Source organism: Typopeltis vanoorti, chromosome 15 (genome assembly GCF_054136105.1).
Source record: "Typopeltis vanoorti isolate ZY-2024b chromosome 15, IOZ_Tvanoo_1.0, whole genome shotgun sequence".
Classification (NCBI taxonomy): domain Eukaryota; kingdom Metazoa; phylum Arthropoda; class Arachnida; order Uropygi; family Thelyphonidae; genus Typopeltis; species Typopeltis vanoorti.
In genome coordinates, this window is record NC_143563.1 from 46,434,467 (window position 1) to 46,456,431 (window position 21,965).

Below are 21,965 nucleotides of genomic sequence, written 5' to 3' on the forward strand. Positions count from 1 at the left end.
ATGTATCACTCAATATCTTATTGATATTGATGGTCTGATATGGTGTGGCCACTTAGACAGAATGAGAAATGAAAGATGTTTGATAGCAGGAAAGACCCAGAAGAAAATAAAGATCTAGATGGACTGATGTAGTTAGAAGTGCCTTAGAAAACTAAAGTATGTCTGATACTAATGGAGTCCCAACAGATAAGACTAATTTGGAGGAAAATTGTCAAGAAGTTACTGGAAAAGTTTGTTACTATTATCACAGGTTCTTGTTCATAAGTGTTAAGTAATGCACTTTGGCATGATGAGATTTCTAGTGGCCTATTATATTGGTGGGATTATGCTTGGAGAAACTGATGAGCCAAGGTCTTTAGGCTGTTATGATGGATAGAAAGTTGAAATTCAGCAGTAGGGACTGATGGAATATTAGCATGTGATTTTAAAAGAGTGTTCAGCTGAACCGGCTGTTTAATGAGTCTCAGAACAGGGAAGATTCCGCAGGAATGGAATGAATGTATGGTAATTCCATTGCACAAGGGTGTTGCAAAGACCAATGTATCTGCCAATTAGTATCTCAGGAGTGGTGGTGAAGATTTAAAAAAATTGGTTAGGGCCAGCATTCAGAAATTGGGTTTACAGTGAATCTTTACTTTGCAATGAGCAACATGGATTTATTAATTGGAATGTTACGTTTTAGCAACTTGCTCACATTCTATAATAATGATGATAAAACGATTATTTTTGACCATAAGAACTATAGAAAAATGAATGACTACTGTTTGGGTTTTTTTTGGTCAAATTTATTTTAAAAACTAAGTTATACCAACTAGTTTCCCCAACTGTGGCTGTTGGCTTCATCAGGGTAAAAGATGTATAAAAAATAAGAACACTTAAACGCTAAAAACTGTTTACACTAAAACCATAAAATGAACTGAATACAACTGCATTTTTATAAAAGCAGAAGAACGTGTACATCACATAGTGCGTGTATAATCTACTAGTTATGTAGGAACGTTCTGTAGTTGGCAGCAAAATTTAATTCTGGCATGTTGAAAGATCTAATGAGGGTCTTCCAGATCTCAGGCAAAATCAATTCTGAATGAAGAACTGTTGTGGCTTCATCAGGGTAAAAGATGTATAAAAAATAAGAACACTTAAACGCTAAAAACTGTTTACACTAAAACCATAAAATGAACTGAATACAACTGCATTTTTATAAAAGCAGAAGAATGCGTACATCACATGCATAGTGCGTGTATGATCTACTAGTTATGTAGGAATGTTCTGTAGTTGGCAGCAAAATTTAATTCTGGCATGTTGAAAGATCTAATGAGGGTCTTCCAGATCTCGGGCAAAATCAATCCTTGGTTTCTATTAAGGTTTTGTTCTGAACGGAGAACTGTTGTGGTGGCCTCTTTTATAATTCAGGAGCGGAAGTCCTCTGTATGGTATTGAGCTTTTATCCCATTCTATCATATGGTTAGTCCTAGCAAAATGAAAGGCTAACCCCGATTTGTCTTCTCTATTATTATTGACGTCTCCTATGTGTTCCTTCTCCCTGATTTCAAAACTTCTTGCTGATGATGCAAAGATTGGAAGGGTAATCAGGAATGCTGCTGATATGTAATCTTTGCAGAATGCTTTGAATAGGCTAGAATTGTGGGCATGGGAAAATGGGTGCCAGTTCAATGTCAGTAAATGGAAAGTCATTCACTTCGGCATGATTAGATATCCAATGTCGTATTATATTGGTGGGATTAGGCTAGAAGAAACTGATGAGGCTAGGGATCTTGGAGTATTAATAGATAGGAATTTGAAGTTCAGGGGCAATGTGACAAAGATTGCAAATACAACTCAAAATATAATTGTAATGCTGAAACAAACTTTCACATATAAAGATAAGGATGTTATTTTGCCTCTTTACAAGGTCTTGATAATACCTCACTTAGCCTATTGTGCGCAGGTCTGGTCTCCTGGTTTCCATTGTGATTCTGATATGTTGGAGAGAGTGCAAAGGAGAGTGTTAAAAACGATCTCAGGTTTGTGGAATACTGATTATGAAGACAGATTGAGAATGTAGACCGCAGACACTAGCAAACAGGAAAAAGAGGGGTGATATGATTGAGACTTACAAACTTCTGAAAGGGACATACAGGATTTCAATTGATGTAATTTTTCAATTTATGGAAGGTGGGGAGCTAAGAAGGGGGTGAGGGCTAGATTTTTCTCTCATAGGGTGGCGCTTGATTGGAATGGATAGCCATTGGATGTTGTGAGTGCAAGCAGTGTGATGAATTCAAGAATAAGTATGATAGCTGGTGTGTGTAGTATGTGGCCTCCCTCGATGAGTCTCTGACTCCCTGGAGGTCTCTCTTAATAATAATTGCAATGAATATTGATATATAAGGATAAGAAAGTTCTGCCTTGTTACAAGGCATTGATATGACTGCATCTGGACAATTGTGTTTAGATTTGATCTCCTAGGTTCGGAGGCCATAAAGAAACTGTGGATAGGGTGCAAAGAAGAGTTAAAAAGATTACATCAAGATTATATAATATAGATTATGAGGACATATTATGAGAGTATGTGGTCTGCAGACACTAGTAAACAGGAGAAAGAGAGAGATGATATGATGGAGGCTATAAACCTTTGAAAGGGTATTACAGGATATAGGTGGAAATTTTTGGAGTGCTTAAGGGTCAAAGCTGTATAACTGAGAGGAGACCTCCACATAGCCTTTAAAGGAATGCAGAGAACCGACAGGGCTTCTGACCTAATGTCCAATCCTCACCTTCTCGTGGTGCACCCTGTTGGGTATCTACTTGGATACTGAACGGACGAGGATGGGCTGGCAATTTGGGATTTAGCCGACCAAATTGTATTCTTATTGGTTAAACCAAAATAAAAAATGATGATACAACATGACAAAATTTCATGCTGGCTGGGGAATCGCCCGATTAAACAAGGCCCCCGTTGTTTTCGCCAGGGAACCAGGGCGAACAACGAAAAGTCAGCTACTGGAACAAATCTGAAAACAAACCCCAACTCAACATCACCAGAGTTAAAGATCGGTACTATCAACATAAGAAGCCAGAATGGCAAAGAAATGGAGCTAACTGAGGAATTAGATAAGTACCAGATTGACATAATAGGGGTGACTGAAACAAAAAAGACAAAAACTGGTGAGATCTTTCTGAGCAATAAATACAAAATGTTATATTCAGGCAATGACAATCAAGGAAAAGAAGAAGTAGCCATAGTATTGAACACAAAATATGAGGCTAATCTTGAATGGTAGTCAGTCTCAAGTAGAGTAATGTGGGCAAATATGAGAAAGGGAAACTGGACAATGAGACTTATTTGTGCCTATGGTCCCACAGAAGGTTCTACTAAGGTAGAAGTGGAGGAATTTTTTGATGCTTTAGAAAAAGCAACTGACACAATGAAAAAGGAAAAGTCAGTCCTTGTTGGGGATCTAAATAGCAGAGTAGGAAATGATTGTGAGACATACAAAAATATTTTGGGAAAATTTGGAGAAAAGAGCAAAGCTAATAATAATGGCAAAGATGCGTTGGATTTCTGCTCAGGGCATGGACTGGTTATTACTGACACTATGTTCCAACATAAAAATGTGCACAAATTCACATGGAGAGAAGAGGCAAGGAATAAGAAAAGTCTCATTGACTCTGTTACTGTTGATAGTGATGTGTTCTCCCTGGTGCAGGACACCAGAGTGTACAGATGATTTGAAATTGGAAGAGATCACTATTTAGTCTTGAGCAGGATAAAATTAAATTTCATATTGAAAAGAATAAATGTAAGAAAGTTTTTTAAAGCGAATAAAAGTTGAGCAGCTCTCAGATGTGAACTGTAGACTAAAATACAGAAAGATTATTGAAAAGAAAATGAAAGAGTTTGAGAACAGGAATCAAACCTTGGAGATTCAGTGGCAAACTCTGAAGTAAACATTGATTGATTCTGCCAGAGAGGCATGTGGTGAGGTTGTCTACAAGGATAAAAAAAAAATCAGAACTCCCTGGCGGACACAGGAAGTTAAAGAGGCAGTGAAGGAAAAGAAGAAAGCATATCAAAAGTTCCTGGCAAATAAGTCAGCTTGTGCTCTTAGAGAATACAGAGACAAATGCAAGAATGCTAAACACCGTGTAAAACTAGCTAAACAAAAGTCATGGGAGGACTTTGGCAAGAATATAGAAAATAAATATCAAGAAGGTGGCAAAATATTCTGGAGGTTGTTGAAGATGCTTAGGAATGGAGGAAAGAGTGCTGTAAAAGGAGTTAGAGATGATAAAGGTGACATGAAAACGGGAGAAAAAGATATCCTTGAAATATGGAGTAATTACTTTGAAAAACTGCTAAATGAAACAAGCAGTGATGACAGCACAGTGGTAAAAAACACTGACCAAGCATGCAGTCAGGAATACATATCCATACTTGAAGTAGAAAAAGCCACCAAACGCTTGAAATGTGGAAAGGCAGCAGGAGTAGATGATATTCGACCAGAAATGCTGAAGTATGGTGGTATAAGAGTCTTACAGTGGCGGCACTGCATAGTTCAAAAAGCCTGGACAGAGGGACGAATTCCCGATGATTGGAGTAGAGCTCTCATAGTAACCATATATAAAAATGGAAATAAAATTGAATGTGAGAATTAGAGGTATTTCCCTACTGAGTGTTCCTGGCAAGATCTATGCATGTATACTTGAGAAACGGTTGAGAAGAATTGTGGAAGAAAAGCTTGGTGAAGAACAAGCTGGATTCAGGACAAATAGAGGCTGTCAGGATCAGATCTTCACTTTACGACAAATAGTCGAGAAAACATGGGAATATAACAGAGATTTGTGTTTAAGTTTTGTCGATTTGGAAAAGGCATATGACAAGGTGCCAAGAGATAAGCTATTCAATACACTACAGTTATATGGTGTCAATGGAGCATTATATCAAGCAATACTTAGTCTTTATTTGAGTTGTAAGTCAGCAGTTAGAATTGAAGGAAGTATAGGAAGATGGTTTAATGTTAAATCTGGTGTGAGACAAGGATGTACATTATCCCCTCTGTTATTCATTATCTATATGGATCACATTATGAAGGAAAGTGGTATTAAACATATCAAAATTGGAGATGTTAATGTCAGCTCTTTGCTTTATGCGGATGATGTTATAGTTCTAAATAAATCTGCTACAAGTCTGTAAGATTCTCTGACTAAATTGAATAGCTGTTGTAATAGATATGGTATGAAGGTCACCAATAAAAAAAAGACAATGAAAATAGGCAGAATCATTGAAAATGTCAACTGTGTTGTGAATGGAGAACCTGTGGAACAGGTAAAACATTTCAGCTACTTAGGCACGATTTTTACTGAAGATGGGAAATTAAATATAGAAATAGTCAACAGAATCAGCAAAGCTGGTATGGTAGGAAGTCAATTGAATAAATTAATATGGAACAAGAGAGAAATTAGTCGGAACACTAAATTAGCTGTATACAAGACAGTATTCAAACCAGTTTTAACTTATGGATCTGAGAGCTGGATCAGAAGTAAAACACTTGACCAAAGACTAGAGACCGCAGATATGAGAGTCCTGAGAAAGATTAGAGGCGTGAACAGATGGCATCAATGGCAATATCATATTAAAAACGAGGATATTAGGAAAGAACTTGACATTGCCAGCATACAGGAATGCATTAGCAGTGCTAATCTCAGGTGGTATGGTCACTTAAATAGAATGGGAGAGCAAAGATTAGCAAAACAAGTGTTCTCTGCCAGGTTGGCAGGAAAACGACCCAGAGGAAGACCAAGATATAGGTGGATTGATATGGTACAAAGTGCCTTAGACGATAGAAATATAAGATCTGATAATGTTGGAGTCTTGACAAGTAACTGACTGATTTGGAGGATAATTGTACATAGGAAGTTAGTAATGATGTAATTTATTCATGCTGTACACCCCTTGAGGGTTAATGGCAGCAATTTGATTATGATGATGAGGTTGAAATTTTTTGTTATATGGAAGGTAGGGAAAGGACAAGTGGACATCCATGGAACATGAAAGTTTGTGTGAAGTTAACAGGGTGAGAGCTAGATTTTTCTCAGCAGTGAGTGAGTAGAACAGTTGAAGTGGTAAGTTCATCTGTAGTGGATGAGTTTGACATGGTATTATTGATGTATGACATCCTTTGAGAGTCCTCTACTCCCTGGAGGTGTGTAGTCATAATAATACAAAAACAAATCTCTTGGTACTGAAGAGGCACATAGAATAAAAATATTACATTTATCTGCAAAAGCTGCTATTTGAGTTCATAAGGATAACTTATCTGTTGAACTGAACATTAATTAGGAATGGGCTAGAAACAGTGAGTGTCTGTACTGTTAAGAAATAGTTGTGATTAGTTTTTAAGTCAGAACCACTTTAATATAAACATTTAATATTTTGTAATTATGAGTGATTATTTTATGTTTACTTTTTTACCCTTGCAGAGAATCCTGTTATTGCAAAATCTAGTATTATTCTAGATGTTAAGCCATGGGAAGATACAACAGACATGGTAGAAATGGAAAAAAAAGTTCGGGAGGTTCAGTGTGATGGTTTAGTCTGGGGAGCCTGTAAGTATTAAGAAGTGTGAAAATCAGTTATAATCCTTTAGTCATCTATAGCAGTGGTTCCCAAACTTATGGATGTAAAGGCCCATTTGGAAAAATTAAAATATTTCACGGCCCCCATCGGAAAAAAAATAGTAATACAGACATATATTATTATAATATTTATTGCATTTATATTCAATACAACACATACACAGCAAATATTGCAAAAATCAAATGCAAATATTATATTTTAGCATCTTACATACATATTTGACATGACACATTTCTTATATTTTTATATATAAAACATTTGACATTTATTTTCATTATTTCAAGGGCTTCCCCCTCAACAAAACTAACAGCCCCAAGGGGGGGGGGGCTGCGGCCCACAGTTTGGGAAATGCTGATCTATAGACCCTTTATTTGTAAATAATAACTGCTTAATATATGTTTAAGGGGTTATTTAAAGGCAAAACTAGATACTTGGGATCTCTGCATTGCCTATAAAGAATCTGAAGAATTAATAATTTTTTGAGGTTGCCAATGTAATTTCCATTTGAAATTTATTTACACAGATAATTACATATAATTAAAACAGTATTGTTCTGTATAGTGCAGCTTTAAGGATGTTAGTTTTGTTTAGTTGAAAATTTTGAAATATCTATATCCCTGTTTTCAGTTATTCTTGATAGCTTGGTTGTTTTGTCATGTTTTTATTATTACTATTATTATTACATGACACCTACAGGGAGTCCAAAGACTCATCGGGGGAGGACACTGACTCCACAGCTCTCCCTTTCTGCCACTCAATCCAACTACAATGAACCGCTCTACTTTCATCTACAACAATGCCATCTACTGCAGACCACCACTAGTATTTTCAGACAATCGCAAACATCCATGCCCATGGCGGGATTCGAACATGCAGCCTTTTGGCTGGAGAGCAGATACGCTAACCACTCGGCCAACCAGGCAGTAAATGTCCTTTCACAGATTTCATTGAAGAACAGTTACTAACAGAACAACAGACTTCTGCTATTGATTGAATCTTTTTTGGAATGTATTTGCCAGTTATCTCTCTCATTAAATGATCATTGATATATTTTGTGCAGTTCTAAATATCCCTTGCTGTTCCTTTCTTCTCTCAGGATGTCCTTTATTTACAGTTTGCTATAGTTAGGACTTTTCAGTAGTTCAACATTTTCAAAAATGCAGTCACATTACCTTTCATCAAGAATGTTACAGAAAAAGTAGCAGTGTTCAAGGTTCTTGCATCCACCCATAAAAAAAAAAAAAAAACAGGATAATACAAAATTCATTGCTCCTGTGGCATTTGCTATGTAGGCCAGATGGGACAGTCTGGAGAAATGTGCATGTCTGAACACACAAGACATTGCTAAGAAAAGAAAGCACAGATCCGGATCACAATTGTTTTATAAGAAAATTTAAAGAAGCCTCAGAAGTTCCTGTACCCCCCACACAATAAGGTTTAATCCAACATAAAATTTGGTTAGCATTCATCAGATCTAACAACTGGAACTAGAATATGACACTTTTTATGCCACAGAGCATGACAGCTGCAACAATCAGCATTGTTCAAATTGTTTGCACATTAGTTAATCCATTTTTTATCACTGTTTATACGTGGGTAGTCTGAAAAGTTCTTGCCCTCAACCGTAAATGGCAACACTATTGGCAAGATTTTTTTTTCTAAGTTGGTACATCTGTCATAAGCATTGATGTGAAATTGCAAATCATTCAGTATCAAGTAGTTTTTTTTATACAGTTGTCGGAAGTCAAAGTGTTGTCTGTATCCCTTGAAATTGAAAAAATAGAGTATATCTTTGTAAAAGAAGGTTTCATGCCAAAAGAAATTCATTCAAAGTTCATGAAAATTTATGGGCACTCTTCTCCTTCATTTTCGACAATTAAGAAATGGACTGTCGAGTTTAAATGCGGCTGTACCAGCCTTGAAGATGATCCACGTGAAGGAAATCCAAAAAGTGCAACAACACCAGAAATCATTGATCAGTGCACGATATGGTATTGGATGACCAGCGAGTCAAAGTGCATGAAATTGTTGGACTATAGGCATTTCAAAAGAATGTGTAGGATATATTTTGCATAAAGAATTGCAAATGAAAAAGCTTTATGCAAGATGGTGTCACACAGATCAAAAATGCACTCGCATGAAAATCTCTGAACAGTGCTTAGAGTGTTTTAACAAGAATAAAACTGATTTTGTGTGTCGATTTATTACTATTTATTTATGGATGAGACTTGGATTCACCAGTACACACCGAAATCGAAACAGCAGTCAAAACAGTGGACAGAAGCCAGTTGTTCAGTGCCAAAGGGACTAAAGGCATTTTGTTTATTGATTATCTTGAAAAGGATAAAACAGTAACCGAAGAATATTATTCCGATCTTCAGACTAGACGGAAAAATTCGTGAGAAAAGACCCAGTTTGCAGAAGAAAAAAATCATCTTTCATATCAGAACAATGTACCTGCCCCCAAAGGTGTTTTAGCAATGGGAAAATTAAGGGATCTGCACTATGAATTGTTGGAACATCCATTCTATTCCCCAGATTTGGCTCCCTCTGACTTCTATCTCTTCCCAAAACAAACTCTACCTCACTGGTCAATGTTTTTCTTCAAACCAAGAGGTGATTGCAGCTGTAGAGGGGTATTGTGCAGATCTTACTGAGAACCACTACAGGGACGGGAGAATGGTGCTGGAGCATCGCTGGAATGAACGTATTAGTCTTAAGGGAGATTATGTTGAAAAATAAAAATAATTTTGAAATTATAAATCTGTTTTTTCATTGTTAGGCCGAGAACTTTTCAGACCACCCACGTATGCATTAGTTTGTTGAAGTTCTTATAGATCTGTCATTTCTTTTATAATACAAGTCTTGCATCCCTGATGTAAATCTTACTTGTGAAACTCGTTAAGTTATGTTATTTATTTTAATAAAAATCTATTGCTGAATATTCTAGAATGTGGTCTCAATGTTGGAAATTAAATCAATACGTTTGGTGCTGGAAAGACCATGGAAACTTGCATGTGATGCAGAGATATGTATATTAATTGACTTTCTGACAAAAGTCAAACCATCAGTCCATGTAGCTACTGTTCAGACACTTCAGCAACTATGGCATGCACTTGTTAATGTGTCTGAGCATTATAGCTACCTACATGTCTTGATGGTTCTCACTTTTAGCAGAAATTCAAGTAGTATGGATTTCTCTTGACTGGCCTATCCAACATGCAGTTTGCTAATAAAGAGATATTCTCCAACACCACCTTTATCTGTACATTTGAGATGAAGACAATGAAAAAGAATGGCCTGAGAAATTATTTTCCCACCCTGCCTTCACTTGGGATTTAGCCTTTCAAACATCCTTTCTTAAGCTTCACTGTCCAGAAGAAATCTCTAACAGCCAACTTCTCTCTCTCTCTCTCCATAAATTACACAAAGGTGGTAGCATAATAGTCGCTAGAGTCGATAAGGGTAATTCTACTGTGGTGATCAGTGCCAGTGAATATAATCGTAAGATGAATGTCTTGCTCAGAGACTGCACTGCTTATAAATGACTAGATTATGTTCTCACTGATTCTTTAAAGAAAACATAAAAATGGCTTCTTAAATATAATCGTAAGATGAATGCCTTGCTCAGAGACTGCACTGCTTATAAATGACTAGATTATGTTCTCACTGATTCTTTAAAGAAAACATAAAAATGGCTTCTTAAAAACATGCCCCCCCCCATATATATATATATATATATATAGCTTGCAAAAAATTCATAAACCCGATAGTCCTCTCCGTCCCATAGTAGATGCTACTGACTCTCCCTCTTTTAAGTAACCAAACAGCTAAATCCTTAACCTCACTTACAGAGCATTCTTCTTCTTATATTAAAGATTCCATTAATTTCAAATTTTTAATCCAAAATTTAATTTTAGACAATAATGATATCATGATTAGTTTTGATGTTGCCTCCCTTTGTACCAGTATTCCTCTTTCTGAAACTTTAAATTTACTAAAAAAAAGGTTTTCCCCTGGATATCATTGATATTTTTAATTTTGCCATTCATTTTGGCTACTTCAGTTGGAAAAATACTATTTATAAACAGATTGAGGGGATACAGCATGGGCTCTCCCCTCTAGCCAGTTATTATATAAACCATTTTGAAAAACATGCTCTTGATACTGCTGTTTTCAAACCTTCTGATTAAGATACATTGATTTGTTCTCTATTTGATCACGTGGCTCAGACATGTTAGACTTCTTCCTCCATCTCAGACAGCACCCAAGAATCCAGTTCACTATAGGAAAAGAAAATAATAATATCCTGTCTTTCTAGATACTCTAATTACAGATCTAATTTGATAGTTGCTAAATAGAGGTTGAATACAGCAACTTACAACTGTGTGGTTTATATACATATACAGTTGGCTCTCACTATAGCAAATACCATTATAACAAAGTAGCTCACTATAAAAAAACTATTGAAATTTCATGACCAAAGTAAGTATAGTTCTTTACTAAACGAAATTTACCATAGCAAACTATCCACTTGTAATAAATTATTTCAGTGGTCCCTTTGAATTTACTATAGTGAACTGACTGCACGATACTGTGTTTAGTGAACGTGAGCATGTTGACTTGGGAGGATATTGCACAGTTGTTTGGTATGTAAGTACCTTTCTTAAAATTCATGTATTTCTTTGTGTTGTTCTTCACAAAATGTTTACTTGGATATCTGTTTTGTCTTTTTAGCATTTACAATACATTTGTCAATTCCAAATTAGATTGTTTTTGGTAATATTTGTAGAAAACTAGCAACATGAGCATAGCATTCAATGAGACTTTGGTCTATGGCTGAACGGAAGATTCTAAGAAAGAAGCAGAGTTCCCCCCCCCCCATTAAGACAAAGAAAAAAAATAAATTTTGCTCTAAACAGTAGACATAAGAAAATGAATACCAGACAGAAATGGTATAGAAAAATTTGGAGAAAGAGCAGAGTGAATAATAATGGTAAGTACTTGCTTGATTTCTGTTCAGGACATGAACTAGTCAATTACTAACACAATGTTCTGATAAAGGTGTGCACAAATTCACGTGGAGAGAAGAAATAAGTCATTGGCTATATATATTGATGATAGGAATATCTTCATGCTGGTTCAGCTTAGGATACAAGTATATAGGGAATTGGAAATAGGTGATCACAGTTTTGCTTTTAGCAGGATAAAAATGAATTTTTATTGAAAAGAAAAATATGTAAAAAGTTTTAAAAATCATTAGTCAAGCAGCTTTGAGAGATGAACTGTGGAATCAAACATACCAGTATTAATGGAGAGAAAAATGAGAGTTTGAAAAGAATGGATTCATAAAGTGTCTAATTCGAATAGCTAAGACTAATGTCCTAACTCGTCGTTGACAGTTATTTTGAAAATCAAACCTTGGAGACTCCATGGCAGACTCTGCAGAAAACTTTCACTGATTCAGCTAGAAATTTGTGTGGTGAAATTGTTCTGCAAGGATAGAAAAAATCTGAACTCCATGATAAACTCAAGGAGTTAGAGGCAGTCATAGAAAGGAAAACATATTGAAAGTTCCTGACAGGTGAATTAGTGTGTGCTCTGAGAGAATACAGAGAAACATGTAGCAAAGCAAACAAGTAGCAAAATAAAAGGATAGACTGATAAGAATATATTGAAGATAAATATCAGACAGGTGACAGAATGTTCTGGAGTGTTTTGAAAATGCTTAGAAATGGAGAAAAGAGTAGTGTAAAAGGAATTAGAGATGATAAGGATCACATGTCTGAAATGTGGAGAGGCAACTAGAGTAGACGATATTCAACTTGAAATTAATCGATCAGAATGTGAGAATTTTTCTAGTCAGTGTTTCGTGTAAAATTTATTCAAACAGACTTCAGAAGCAGCTATGAAAAGTTGGAGAACAAGCCGTATTTAGGCCAACTAGGATTTTTTTTTTATAATTCCTATTCTTTATTTCTAGTTTTAAGAGAAACTTGTACCATAGTACTATGCAATATATACATAAAAACACAAGGTAAAAGTATTATTTATTAAATATACTGCCAAATATTTCAGTTTGAAATTAACAAACTATCATCATTGGCTTAAAATGTTTTTACAAAGTAGAATGCAAATAATTGATTTATTCAAAATAGAACGAGCTGCATGTTAAATTGCTAACAGTGTTATGCTTTCACTGAAGAAAAGGTTAATCATAAAATAAATTGCATATACATATATAATTTATAAATCATACTGAACAGATCATCAGAGAGATGTAATATCAGGTTGATTTCTTAAGACCTTATGTCTTTATAAATATCATTATTGGTCTTAATTAGAGAAAAAAAATTAATTTGTTATTCAGATCAAAGTTTCCTATACTTTTAATAAGGATAGGCAGTCATTCCGATTCAAGTTAGGGCAGTGAAGTAAGGCCTCAACACTTCTTAAATAGGTGTTCGAATTTGTACTGACATCTATGTAGAAGGTGTGTTTCAGACCAGAGAACGTTGTGGTCTGTCTCTATTCCATGTTGTGCTGATTCAGATTTGTTGTGAAAAATATATGATTGATGTTCTTGTATTCTTTTTTCTATTGAACATCCAGTTTCTCCAAAGTAGGAAAGATGGCAGTCACTTGAAACTTGGTATACACCTGGAATAAACATAGGTGAGCGTTTATCTTTAGAAGAGGGGAAATACATTGACAGTTATTATTAATAGGAATATAAGTCACTACTAAATCGCATATCTTCAGAATTCTAGAAATAGGTTCTGAAATGTTTAGGTTTGTAGGAGTCGAACAGATGTTGTGTAGTCCTTTCAGAGAAGCCATTTAATTCATATATTGTTTGATAGTAGAGAGATCTTCCTGTAAATGATGAGAGTTGAAGTAGTCCTAGCTCATCGAATTAGACACTGTATGATTCCTATCTTTTGAGAAGGATGATGTACAGATTGTTGAAGAATGTAACGTCCAGTGAAAGTGGGTTTTCTATAAACTGATGTTGTTAAATTACCTGATGGTGAGCAGATGAGAAGAACGTCTAAAAATTATAATTTGTTGTTCCTTTCAATTTCCATAGTGAATTTGATTCGAGGATGTAAAGTATTGATATTAGCTAAAAACATTGGTAAGGTATCTATATTGTGAGGGCCACACTGCAAAAATGTTATCTGTATATCTATCTAACCCAAAATGAAGGTTGAGGGTGTATAGATGAAAGAAGGATGTCTTCAAAATGCTCTAAATAAAAGTTGCTAAAGCAGGGAGAGTGGACTTCCCATTGCACTTCCTTCCACTTGGTTGTAGAATTTGTTTTGACAAACGAAATGTCCAGAATGCATCATGAATTTGAACAGTTTTACTATATCTTGTGGGAATATTTTAGTAAGCAGTTGTAAAGTCTCTTGGAGAGGTATATTTCTAAATAGGGATTCTACATCAAAACTCATCATAAGAGCAGTAGGTTATATGGAGACATTTTTTATTTGTCTAAGAAATCTGAAGCATTTTTTTAAACAAAGAGCGGACTTGCATATATGTGATTTCAGTAAGTTTGCTAAATATTTGGCTATGAGATATACATAGGTGAATCAATACGTTCTACAATTGGACAGAGAGGAATGTCTTTCTTATATCTTTGGTAGACCATAAAACCTCAGTGTTTTTGCAAAATACGTTTTTAACTTTTCTATGGTGTCTCTGCATCTAAATTTAACTTCGTCTAGAAGGGAGTTTAATTTCCTAACTTGTTTGTTAATGGGGTTATGATCCAGTTCTTCATGGATTGAACGATCTCGTAGTAAAAGAAATTTTTTTTAATAATTTGCTGAATCATAACTACTGTAGCTTTTCCCTTGTCTGCTTTGGTATAATAAGGTGGCTGTTGTGTCTTAGGGAATGTAAAGCTTCCTTTTCAGATGGAGATTTGTCAGATGGTGGAAGCTTAGATTTAAGTAGGATGGATGCAACTTCTAAGCAGAGATTATTAGCCTTTCCTCTGGAAAGGTTAAATAAGTTTCATTCGATGCTAAAATGGAAATCTAAATATGGTTTTTTTTGCAACTATGGAGAATTCCTATCCTTTTGAAAGAATAAGTGTCTCATTGTCAATTAAAGAGCGTCTGGATATGTTGATAACCCAATTATCTGGAACATAGAGAGGCTTGATTTGCTAGCAACAAGGACATCAAATTTACAGTTTAGATGTCGATTTTGTTTATTAAATGAACAGTGTAGAGAGCGTTTAGCCACATTAAGAACTATGTAGGAAAGTTGTGTGTCTACGTTTGGGGAAATATAAGTCTGGAGATCAGCAACCAGATGAATATTAATGGCAGGGTCACGTTTATCTGCTCCGAGTTGATTGCACAACTAGAGATAAGCTGGTGTTCCTGTAGATAGCATGAGCCAGATGATTCTATAGTTTCCTTTATCTTAGCAAAGTTTGGAATAATCTGCAGGTACTGCATTTTTTAAAAAATGTAATCCTAGCTTGCAGCTTACCTTGTAATACAGATATTTCACTAAGTTTAATGGTCTTTTTGGTAAAGCTTTCCCTGTGAAGGATTTGAATTCTAGTTTTAAGAGAAACTTGTGTGCCATAGTACTATACAATATATACATGAAAACACAAGGTAAGAGTATTATTTATTAAATATACTACTAAATATTTCAGTCTGAAATTAACTGATTATCGTCGGTTATATATATATATATATATATATATATATATATATGTGTGTGTGTGTGTGTGTGTGTGTGTGCCTGTGCGGTTAGCCTAGTGGCATATGCGCTTCGCAACATATGCCTGGGGAAGGAGTGTCCTAGGTTTGATTCCCGTCAACTACGTGAGGAGCACCAAGGATCTTCCTCAGCCATAGCCAAGTTATCTAGTCTTGAGCTTGGTCAGCAAGCCCCCCCCCCCCCCCAGATAAACTGGTGTGAGGGTTTCATCCTGCAAGCAGGCAAACCGGCCCCGTGAACACAGACTACAGTCATAGGATACTTCCAGGAATAAGGAATAACCAACCTGTTCCGTAGGATTTCGGCTTCGAATGCCTACACGGTAAAAAGTAGTAGGTCTGCGTGTGAACGTAAATTAGGATATATATATATATATATATATATATATATATATATATATATATTTTTTTTTTAAATGATATTCTGGAAAACCTGTTAAACATGGAACTTGTTCAAGCCACTTCAGGCTTCCAATAAATGGGATGATGGTTTAACACTGTGTGATGGAATTCATTTCCCACATTCACAAACATCTATGCCTATCAGGAATCAGATCTGCAGCCTGTTGGTTGGAGAGTGGATGCACTCACCACCTTTTTTTATTTAGAGGCAAGAAGTTGAGATACCAAATGTGGAAGTTGATATTTGGTGTAAATGAGGTATTATACAGAGCTGTATATAGCCTGTATTGAAATTGTAAATCAGCAATGAAAAAACTGAATGTACAGGATTGATGGAATATAAAATCAGGTGTAGGAAAGTGCACTATTCCCAGTATTATTCATCATCTGTAAATATATATATATATCATGTTAGGAATGAAAGTGGTGTGAAAGCTGATCAGAATTTGGAAGTATTAAACTCGGCTCATTATTTCATTGAGATAATATTAGTCTTTAATTATTAAGCTAAATTGAATAACTATTATAATAAATTGTCATGAATATCAGCAATAAAAAGACAAAGTGTGGAAATAGGAAAGAATACAGAAAATATTAACTACATTCTCAGTTAGAACCTCTAGAGAAAACATTTCTTCTATTTATAGTTTTTAGTGAATTACATATAGAACAAACATAGCTGGTGTGGTGGAGAGCAAATTCAGTAAATTTAGAGTAAGAACATAATAGAGAAAATATTAAGCCAGCACTTTACAAGATAGTTCTTAAACCTGTTTTAAGTTATTGACCTGAAAATTGGGTTAGAAATAAATGGATTGAAGACCATGGATGCATGGTCTTTGGAAAAAGAGCAAACACCTGACATCTAGCAAAATTGTATTAAAAATGAAGTATTAGAAAGAAAAATGAAATAATAGAATGGTATTTAATATTAGTGTTTTCAAGAAAGTGTGAGCAGAACTAATGAAGAATGATTTATCACTTAGAGGAAAAAAAGGAAGGTTAGAAAAACAGGTGTTTACAGTTAGTTTCTGAAAACTGAAATGTAAGATTTGACAATATCAGTAAATTTTTTTCAAATTAAAATGTTAATTATTGATTGATAAGCATATTGGTATATTGACGGTACATACCAGGCAATGATAAAAACTGATGCAACCGAAAATAAATCAATAAAGAACCACATGCTTTTGTGGAGATAGGCTAAATATGTATAGCATCTGAATCGAAGTATTTATCAGTTATTGGAAAATGGCAATAATTGCAAAGAAAGCTTCATTTTGGCTGTGTTATTTGCTTTGTAAGAAAGCGATTATTGAAACCATGATTCTACTGTTAAGTTCTGAATGAAACTAAAATTGGATTAAATTACGTTTCCTTCAGACTTAACATGGGGTTACTAAACTCTTGTAAATTACTAAAATATTTCTAAACTGAGAATCTTTCATTTATTTTATTATAATGTAAAGTATTATGAATTGCTAAATTGCTTAAATCTTACTGCTTAAGTGTAAGTACTTATAAATTGCTGGGAGAAAGAGATAATCCGATTAAATAAAAGGTGGCCGGAATCGGAAACCTGTGCAACAAAGAGTACAGGTGTACCCTTTTCGTAAGCAAGTAGTTCCCCCTCCCACACACACACTTATGCATTTTGAGAATCACGCTAAGGATTCCGTGTGTGGCGCTCAGTATTCCTCTTCCATATTATGGATGGGTAACGTGAAGTGACACTGAAAAAATGGGAGGAGAAATCGATGATGTAGTGTTAACGTGTGGCGCGCAATTTAAAAAGTCTTTCAGCGCCAGAAAAAAGGCTCTTACTCTTCGGCTTGTGCTCTCTTTTTCGCTCGGGATCTCGTGCCTTCCTGCGGTTATGCTGTTGTGTGTGGAACCTCCTCGTGGTGACTTTTAGTTCCCCATTTTCGATGCGGATTCGAGACAATGACTGAGGAACTATGCCGTGAAATTCCCGAAAGTTTACCGGTCGGCAATCAGCTCAGCAGAAGAGATAGTTACCGATGCTTACGGAAGTATCATTGCGATGTTAAGCCAGTTCACCAGAGAACAACGTCTACCTAATTTAGGCAGCAGAGATAAGTACAGCTCGAAATTTTGAAGAATGCCTCAGAAAAAAAAGCAGAATGAACTTGGAGTCGAAAGTGATTGTCCAGGCGAGATATGTGATATGGCCAAACGATTCCCCAGCAGTTGGTAACGTACAGTCTATGTTTTTTTTTTTTTAGTAAATGTGTAATAAGAAGAATGTGTAATAAGAAGAAGTCTGTAACTTTAGGAAGGACTCTAGAGATTGTTTCTTTTAATGATAGAGTAATTATGAGAACTTTGTGAATGAATTAGTGCGAGAGCACGTGGAGCCTACAGATTGTTTCTTTTAATGATGAAGAAATCTTGAGAATTTTTTAAATGAAATAGCGTGAGAGCACGTGGAGTTATCTTAGTAATTCAATTAACAAATGTCCTTAATATTGGAAAATGAGTTGGATCTATCAAGTAGAATTTGTTAACTATGTATGAAGTTCTTTGTTGTGCATAATATGATAGAGAATTGAATAATTAATACTTATTCCTTAGAAATAACGGATTACTTAATTCTGTGTAGAACCATAATGTGTAAGATGTTTCAATTGAATTAAATGCTTTGCTTTTTAAGTTTAACTGATGACTTGCTTGATTTTCTTCTCTATTGCACTTTCTCATTAAATATGGACCACAGCGGGAGATTAATTTATAGAGAAGCTACGACTGCAAATGTAACCTATAGTAATATAACATTGTAAGCTAAACTGTTTCTAGTTCCTTGATTCTACATTCTTTGTTAATCTAGGATTCGGGGCGGTGCAGTGAAAAATAAATTTTCCCTGAATCTGAAAATGGAATTAGAACCAGTATAGAGACAAGGGAGTTGGCATTGACCATTAATAATCCCTTTGTCCCCCAAACCACTAGCATCATTCTTATATGTAAAGATCGGCCAAGAGAAATATAGAAGTTAAGAGAATAAAGTCTTACTAGAGAAGGATTTTACTAAGGGCACAGATACAAGTGCAATATAAGTGTAATTAAGATTTAAGGAGAACAATACGTAAGATAAAAAAAAAAAAAGGAGAAATTAAAATTTTACAATGGCGACATAGAAAAAGGACAAGACAATAGAAATAGACATGAAAGGATATTAAATTTTACACTACTGTTATATAACTTTGCTCGTGGTATATTTATTTATTTTTTTCGTCTCATTTTGGGAAAATGTGACGAGTGAGAATACAGTCATCCCTCGCCTTACATCCGGGTTCCGTTCCATCAGGCAGCATGTAAGTCGATACATTAAATCAACAGAGTTATAGGGGTTGGGGACTTAGCAATAATAAGTATACTGTCATTTTAATTTTTAAACCTTATTATAAAACTGGAGAACAATCACATCTTCATTTTCTTCTTTGTGTGAACGATCAGGCTGTGGCTCTTCTGGTGTAACCTTTGTTTTTTTTCTATGAAAATGTCCAATGTGCTTTGCTTATTCCTCTTCTTTTCATCATAAATTTGTTCATAGCAAGCAATTCTATTATTAAATAGCGTTCAACATTGGGGTCCATGTCTTCAGCCATTTTGAGGACATTGCTAACTGTAGAGAACACTTCTGTAAGACCCTTCACTGCAAATTGTTTAACTACCTCTTCCTGTTTCTCTTTTCCCCTCTTCCTTTTCTCGTTTTTCCTCTTCTACGACAGTTGTTCTTTCAGTTCGGCCAATTCTTCATTGGTCAACTCTTTAGGGGTACTTTCTATGAGTTGAATTATGTCATCATTCACCTTCGAGATCGTTACTAGGCCCACTATTACCAACTTCCAAAATCATGCACAAAACCTTTCTAATGTCTTTTTCCATATGTCACTCGGACATTGAGAGGTCACTTCATCCCAAGCCACAACAATATTTTTAATAGCATTATAAATATTGAATGTTTTCCAGAATTGCATGAGAGTCTGGTCATTTCCTTCAGTAGCAGAAATGGCTTGTGAAAAAGTTCTCCATAGATAATAAGCCTTAAACACTGCAAGAACTCCCTGATCTATCAGTTGGATCAATGAAGTAGTGTTTGGAGGAAGAAACATGACCTTGAACTTGGTGAAGATCACCGCTATAGGACGAATGACCTGGAGCATTATCTAGAATAAAATTTTAAATTCTACATTTTCTTTCATACAATAGCTTTTTATTTCACTTGCATAACAGTTGATTAAGGCATCCTCAATTTTTGAGTCATCGACGACTTCTTATTGCTCCAAAAATGAATTAGGAGTATGCGTCGTAATGTTTTTGAAGGTTCTTGGATTCTCACCGTGCCATATTACAAATGGTTTCAGTTCATATCTAGCCACATTACCTGTAACAGAATCGTAATACAGGCATTAAGAGCTTTGAAACTAGGTATAGATTTTAGCTTTTTGAGGATGAATGTCTGCTCGGTCATTTTTTTCCAAAACAAGGACATCTCATCCATATTAAATATTTGCTGTGGCAAATAATTCTCCTCTGTAATAATTTTATCCAGTTTTTCCACAAATTCCTTGGCAGCTTTCTCAGCACTTGCAGATTCTCATACATTTCACATTATGCAACACAAAACGTTGCTTGAATTTCATAAACCAACTGGAAGAAGTATTGAATTCGTAGTCATAATCGGGTTCTGCTTTCTCCTTCAACATGTTGAAGAGACTTAGTGCCTTAGCAGTTATGGTCACAATACTAAGCGGTATGCTCTTTTGGTTCAGGTCCTCTATCCATGATGCAAGTAGCTTTTCCATATTATGGATAGGACCTTGTCGTTGCTTCATCACTATCATCAATTTAATGGAAGCAGATCCTTTCTCAGCCTCTAAGATTTTATCCTTATTTTTCAGAGTGGTTGTCACTAGAATGAGACCATCCGAAGTGATGTGCGATCACGTTGACGCGCTTACCAGCTTCATGTTGCTTTATAGCTTGCAACTTCATTTCATGATCAATTGCTTGCCTCTTTTTTTGTGATTCTTCACTAGGTTTTTTGATTGTGCATGTAGGGGCCATATTGCACAAAACATCGCAAAATAACTAACAATAAATACACAAATAATCCATTTCTCAAACATGATCAACATATGAACTGTTGAGGACACGTGCCGCTGAAAGTGCTGTTGCCACTATGCATCCTTTTCCTTGTGCTCACTTGCATCTTATTTGAAAGTATAGCTGAAAATGTTATTTATTCCCTTATGGGATCACGGACATAAGTCTAGGGATGACTGTATTTCTAGAAAGAAGTCACTTCATAAAGTTGAATTTTCTTAAAAAACTTGTATCTTTCATGTTATATAAATATGGTAAGTAATGTGACGAGAATCAGTTTAATTTTTTCACTATTAGTGTTTATTGAAGTTATAAAAGAATTGAACGAAGATTTTGTTGTATGAGAATTCAGATTTATTATTTGATTACTTATACAGATTTGAGTTTCTGCCAGAAAGAGTAAGTGGGGTTTTGTAGACTGAAGATGGTAGTGGACACTATTAAGATGGAATTTAAGCCACAGATGTTGATGAAGTGGATATGCAGGATCAAACATATGCGAGGGATATGTTTGATCCCAAGGATCTTGCACATTTCCTATGTAGTGTCTGCATACTGGTTTCCATGGTAGCTGCTAGTGGCATCACTTTTTTGCACCAATTTAACTTGTGTGTAGTCGATGATCCAACTGTTGTCTCCATTTTGATGTTGTCTTCGAAGCTAGCGTCGTTGTTCCCTCTGGGAAAATGTTAGGTCTGGTTGAGCATGTATGTGCAATTGGGGGCAAGTGTCTTTAAACTTGTTGATCGCCGTTATTAATTTCATTGTGCTTGTGGGCATGTTGCAAGTTACTTTTACTAGGCATAGAAAGTTCGAAACAATGGCACCTGATGATATTTTTAGAATCGATGTTGAATTCTTCTGCTAATTTGATGATGCCTTCTTTTAGTGCTTTTCTGTTTTCCTTTGGTTCCTCAACCGGAAGGTTGAGGTCGATGAATATCTTATGCGCTGATTTATCTATTTTTGTGCAGGAAGCATGTAGCCAGTGACAACAGAACTCGCACATTATACCCTTTTTTTTTATTTTTATTGCTGCC

At 35.4% G+C, this 21,965-nt stretch overlaps 1 protein-coding gene across 5 annotated transcripts in view; it reads left to right on the top strand.

Annotated features, from left to right (window-relative positions):
• Window positions 1–21,965, top strand: part of LOC150098732 (elongation factor 1-beta-like) — a 131,421-nt gene that overhangs the window by 101,956 nt on the left and 7,500 nt on the right. For 4 of the 5 annotated variants that reach the window (XM_090404735.1, XM_090404734.1, XM_090404732.1 and 1 more), the window contains one exon: window positions 6,484–6,609. The exons of the other annotated variant lie outside the window; for it this stretch is intronic. In XM_090404735.1, the coding sequence (XP_090260861.1) occupies window positions 6,484–6,609 (126 nt within the window). The remainder of the gene's footprint in view (window positions 1–6,483; window positions 6,610–21,965) is intronic. 5 annotated transcript variants of the gene reach the window in all.